At 41.2% G+C, this 6,000-nt stretch overlaps 1 protein-coding gene across 1 annotated transcript; it reads right to left on the reverse strand.

Annotated features, from left to right (window-relative positions):
• Nucleotides 1-738: 738 nt before the first annotated feature.
• Nucleotides 739-5,510, reverse strand: LOC311242843 (toll-like receptor 2). The gene is made up of 3 exons (XM_084331894.1): nucleotides 5,451-5,510; nucleotides 2,733-3,784; nucleotides 739-1,445 (listed from the first exon to the last, which is right to left on the reverse strand). Exons 2-3 carry the CDS (start codon nucleotides 3,753-3,755, stop codon nucleotides 1,116-1,118), a joined length of 1,353 nt encoding a protein of 450 aa, XP_084188020.1. The 5' UTR covers nucleotides 3,756-3,784; nucleotides 5,451-5,510; the 3' UTR covers nucleotides 739-1,115.
• Between the last annotated feature and the right edge of the window lie 490 nt (nucleotides 5,511-6,000).

Genomic DNA, 6,000 nt, shown 5'->3' on the forward strand with positions numbered 1-6,000 from the left:
TTCATAAAAGTATTTTTGGTATATTATTTCTCTAGTTTTATTGTTTAAATTGCTGTTGTTGTTATCCTCGCTTTATTATTCCCTTAATCTAAACATTATTTCTCCGCAAACATTTGCTTCCTTTTCCTTTCATGTTATTTGTGTATCTACTGTAGCAATAGTATTGCTGTGTTTTTAAACCTGGCTGTGAAGCACCAGTATTGTTTACATTTACATTTAGTCATTTAGCTGACGCTTTTATCCAAAGCGACTTACAAGTTCTGTACGAGTCAGCAGGAAGGGTACAACTCTTACAATATTCATCAAAGTGTTGAAACTCGAGTGCTGTAGTGTTGAGTGCATAGTAGTAGAGAAACATGTTAGTATATTTGATCTTACTCTTTTTATTATTGTCTATTTAAAACTGAATCAAACCATAAACAATGTGGCCTGTCGGGATGTTAGATCCATGTGAAAAACTGTGATTTTATATGTCTACACTTTATGTGCTCATTTTATGCCTGTAATTTTTCTGTTGTGAAGCACTTTGAGCTGCAGTTTCTGTATGAAAGGTGCTATACACATTTTATTTATTATTAAAGTTTATTATTATTATTATTATTATTATTATTATTATTATTATTATTATTATTATTATTATTATTATTATTATTATTATTATTATTATTATTATTATTATTATTATTATTATTATTATTATTATTATTATTATTATTATTATTATTATTATTATTATTATTATTATTATTATTATTATTATTATTATTATTATTATTATTATAATAATATTAGGAAGAGTGCATGATAGTAGAGGACATTGTTGCTGAGAGGAACTAGGTCAGTGAACAATTTCTCACACCAGACAAACAAGGATGTCATCTCGTGCGGCAACTAAGGAACATAAATCAATGACAGAATAAACAAAAACAGGAGAGGGGCGCTCAAGTAGCACACCACGTACTGCGCTGCGTCGCAACACGGCCGTCCCGGGTTCGACTCCCGGACCCGGCGACCCTTGCCCAATGTCCTCCCCCCGTCTATCTCCCATTATTCCTCTCTCTCTCTACCGGACTGCCCGGTAGTAAAAAGCCAATAAAAACCTACCAAAAGCATAATTATAAAAAAACAACAACAAAAAAACAGGAGAGACAATAAATCAAGAGGGGTAACAGTGCTTTGTGAGCCACTGAGCCACATGTAAGTTGTAGTAGTTGAGTTCCCTGTTTGGCCGGTGGTGTGGAACATGTGAAGCCCTCCGGCCAGTCCTCCACAGACACTTTGTGTGTGTAGCGTAGGAAGGTGACAGTGTCCCCCAGGGTCCCGCAGTCACAATGATAAGGGTTCCCTCCGGCAAGGAGAACGTGAAGACGGTCCATCTCAGCCAGGGTGACGCCGCCCTTCTCGTCCACGAGGGTGGTCAGACGGTTCCCGTCTACCTTTAGGACCTGTATGGTACGGTATGGTATGGTATGGTTTAATTTGGACAAGCGATAAATAAAGAAACATTTCAAGTGGTGGAGAGAATAAAAGCTAGCATATGAATGGTAGTGCCTGGTTAGGAGCGAATGATAATGGATGGATTATCCAAGGGGGGGGGGGGGCCCGGGGGGGGGGGAGCGAGCGAGAGCATAATGTGTAGGGTATTAAAGATAGCAAGTATTAGGTGTATATCTTGTATAATACATTTATTTAAATGGTAATTTCATTGGATGTGCACTGTTAATTAATGCTTGTATATCTAATTTTAAGTTGTTATGTTTATGTTTATGTGTTTGTTTAAAAAAAATAAAAATAAAATTAAATAAAAAAAACATTTCAAGATTTTTCTCTTTTTTTCCTCCTCATATTTATTTTCCCCATATTTTTTGTTGTTCATATTTTTTGTTCCTTTGATTGCCTATATTTATATATTTATATTATTACCCTGTCCTTATCTGTACCCCCCCCCTCCCCATGCTGCTATGATGCCAGAATTTCCCGAAGGGGATCAATAAAGGATTATCTTATCTTAAGATGCGGTCGATCCAGGGGATAGCATGTGAAAGTGTCATTAAACACCAACATGGCCTCTCGTCCTCCATGTAAGACAAGACATTGGCTACGTTTTCATGTACACAATAATGCGACTATTGAGGTTTATTGCGATTAAGGAAAAAGTCTGCTTACATGATTTTATAAAAGTACAACTCTCTTAAGAATCCTGTATTCATGTGTTGTGACCTTATTTAGATTATCAAGTTTATGATATCATGCTTATGAACTGCCTTTGTCTAGGAAAAAGTCATCTTTGTCTAAGATTAAAAGGTGCTGTAAGTGGTATTTGTTTGTTAAAATGAGTGGTCTACATGTTCAAATGAGTGGTCTACATGTTAAAATGAGTGGTCTACATGTTAAAATGAGTGGTCTACATGTTTGAGTGGTCTACATGTTAAAATGAGTGGTCTACATGTTAAAATAATAGCTCTACATTCCAACAGCCATCACTGCTAGTGTTTGGTCAGTAACACAGGTCTCTCCAGTAGACAGAAAGTACACTTTATCCAATCAGGAGAGAGAACTCCACACTGAAAAAAACAATCTGAGGTCAAAAAAGAAAAAGGGAAACATTTAAAATACAAAAATACAAAAGTTTAAAAACACGGTGGCGCTGACACGTTGTCATAGTGACACGGTGCCCCTATACCATTGTTTAAGGAAAGCACACGTGCAGACATTAAAAACAAAACGCATACCTGTAGCTTGTGCAGGTCCTCTAGGGAAGGCAAAGTCATCAGGTGGTTGTTGGACAGGTGGAGTCTCTTCAGGTCCCGTGGTGGGCTGTGGAATTCCTCCAGAGCATTACCACTGAGGTCCAGCTCTTCTAGCGACGCAGGGAAGGGAGACCCGGCCTCGGCGATCACCGAGCGGGATAAGTTGAGGACTCGGAGGCCCTCCGCCACCTGGAGACAGTGGGGGGAAGGGGCCATGGAGAAGTTGTTCCCACTGACGTCGAGGTCAGCCAGGGCAGGCGTGCGACCCAGGAGCCCGCAGAGCGTCTGGAAGGAGTCCAGTTTGTTGTCTCTCAGGCTGAGAGAGGTCAGTTCCCGAACTGAAGCGAATGGTAAAGAGCATCGGGAGGCGTTGAGCAGACTGGCCTCCGAGAGCTGGTTCTCTGACAGATCCAGACGGGTCAAGTTCCCCATGAACCCGGCCAAGTAGCAATCGACCTCGGCCAGGCCAAGGCAGACAAGCCCAAGTCTTTTGAGCGGCCCTAAGAGCCAGCTATGGAAGTCCCGAAAGGGATGAAGGAGAAGGGGGTCCAGAGCTACATCTTGTAGATGAAGGACCTTGATTTTAGATGGCGTTATTTCAGAGAAGGATGGACCCTGGAGGTCGGACAATGGACCGTCTATGGTTGATGAAATAACGTGAATCTCGTTTACTCTCGTCTGTGGCAAAATTGGCGGCAGAGACAAGAGAAACCTGAAGGAGATTGTGACGTTACTGAAGATGAATTTTTGTGTCTGAAAGTGTGGCAGATAAGCGACTAATGCGGGACTTATCTTTTGAAAAGAGCCAGTCAACGCGCCATCCCTCAGTTCTATCTCCAGAGCGTTGACACAAGGTACCATCTCTTGGACGTTCCTGATGGCTGCAACGTTGCATATACAGCGGCTCTCACCCATGATGCCACAGAGGGGACCAGCCGATCCCGGGGTCAAACCGTGTCCCGACAGCAGGAGTAGACACGTCATCACTGCCTCGTTCAACATCATGGTGGATCTCTTGGAAGCACTCGGAGGGCCTGCGTCCAGATAGGAGAGAATGTTGTAACAATACCGTAGAACTAGGGGTGTACCGGTACACAAAAACCACGGTTCGGTATGGGTTTTCAGTACAGTGGGGGAAAGTTTGGCTTTCCATGTTCCACTCAGGGGTGATGTAGTGTGCAGTAACTAATTGTACTTGTAGGGCTGTCAACGAATATTCTATATTGAAATTAATAATCGACTTGTAAAAAGAACAAAAGAATAATAATAATTATATTAGATTGTGAAAAAAACAGCTCCCGGTGGGCGGTCGTTAGTGGTTAACATACCGTTGTATTCGTTCGGTACACATGCTGTTCGGTATGGTACGGTACACAGTGAAATGGTTTGGTACGGATACGTGTACCTTTACACCCCTACGTAGAACACAAAACTGTTCACAGGCTTGTTTCTTTTGGGTTCCCCGACGTGACTAGTATATTGTACTTGTACTGCCGAGCAAGGGCACTTACAGTAAGTGTTGGCATGTGTTTGAATGATGGTGCAGGACAATGAATATGACAATGAATTTGTTTTTTTATTTAGATCCCCATGTGGGGTATCATTGGAAAGCCACACTCACTGGCTACAACGATCCACAATCATTTTCGAGATCGGATCTAGATTGACGGAACTACTGCAGCCTGAGTCGGGAGTGGTATTTTGCGCAATACCGTGTACTTTGCACAAGCCTCAAATACCGGCATGTAACTCGAGAACCGCTGAACGGATTTTGTCGCTATCGACAGGCAACAAATAAGCCTTCAATTCGATATATATATTGTATTACAAAATATGCACACCCGAGCCACTAGGGGTTGCCAAAGTGCCGGTTGCAAAAAATCCTAAAAACGTCCCATATGAGGGACGTTGCAGTTTAGGCATGTATGAACAAATGTGTGAACATATAGTGTGTACAGTTAAGTATTCTCAGCTATTTCACATAGTTGATTATTGGATAATGGATTATTGTATATTGGAGCTTGTCTTGTGTGTGTGTATAGAATAGAATAGAATAGAAATACTTTTATTATCCAGAGGGAAATTTGACACTGCAAATTGCTCAACATTAAACATTTAGACAGAACAGGTCATGCATAAGAATAACAAAACAAATCAAATTGCCTAAGATAAGAGTAGAATAAAATAGAATGAAAATGGAATAAAATATACAGTAAATAAATACAGTAAAAATATACTGAGGTCTACAGTAGGTGTAATATTGCACAGTGCCGTTTCAAAAGTAAGAGTCCAGGAAGATGGTAACTGTCACTCTGTGCTCAGTGATGCAGTGAGGCACAGTGATGCACTAGTGTAGTGTGTACTAGTCTAAGTCTCTAGTACTTTGTCCTGTTTACTTGTAATGTCATGTTATGATGTACGTATTATGTTGCATGGTCACAATGTAAGCTTTTTGTGGACCCCAGGAAGAATAGCTACTGCAATGCTGTAGCTAATTGGGGATCCAAATGAACTAAACTAAAATTAGCCCAAATGGAAGAACTTGAAGGCTCATGGAAATGCCCAACAGCTCAAACTATTGACTACATATTTGCGTAATTATGGTAACATTTCTAATTGCAGTAGAATGAAACTAAATAAAATAGAAAAAGAATAATAAAATAAATGATAATAATACGTTTCATCAGATCGGATACTCACCCTCCTGTCCGTTGCTGCAGCTGCTGTTTTATGTGGTCAATAGATGTTCTTTAATTTTTTTATTCTCTTTATACACTTCCTACTTCTGCTTTTCTTCTAAATCATATATCGTTTCAGCAGGAGGAGGAGTTATCACAAGTATCTCTTCAGAGGAGGAGGGTCAAAGAGGAAGACCATCATGTTTACACCACGTTGGTTATTTGTGATGGTGGCAAGCTGGGCCAATGGGCCATGGACAGGCAGTATACACAGTAGTCTCCAAGCTGGGCCATGGACAGGCAGTATACACAGTAGTCTCCAAGCTGGGCCATGGACAGGCAGTATACACAGTAGTCTCCAAGCTGGGCCATGGACAGGCAGTATACACAGTAGTCTCCAAGCTGGGCCATGGACAGGCAGTATACACAGTAGTCTCCAAGCTGGGCCATGGACAGGCAGTATACACAGTAGTCTCCAAGCTGGGCCATGGACAGGCAGTATACACAGTAGTCTCCAAGCTGGGCCATGGACAGGCAGTATACACAGTAGTCTCCAAGCTGGGCCATGGACA

Source organism: Notolepis coatsorum (assembly GCF_963971535.1).
Source record: "Notolepis coatsorum genome assembly, chromosome: 16".
Taxonomy (NCBI): Eukaryota; Metazoa; Chordata; class Actinopteri; order Aulopiformes; family Paralepididae; genus Notolepis; species Notolepis coatsorum.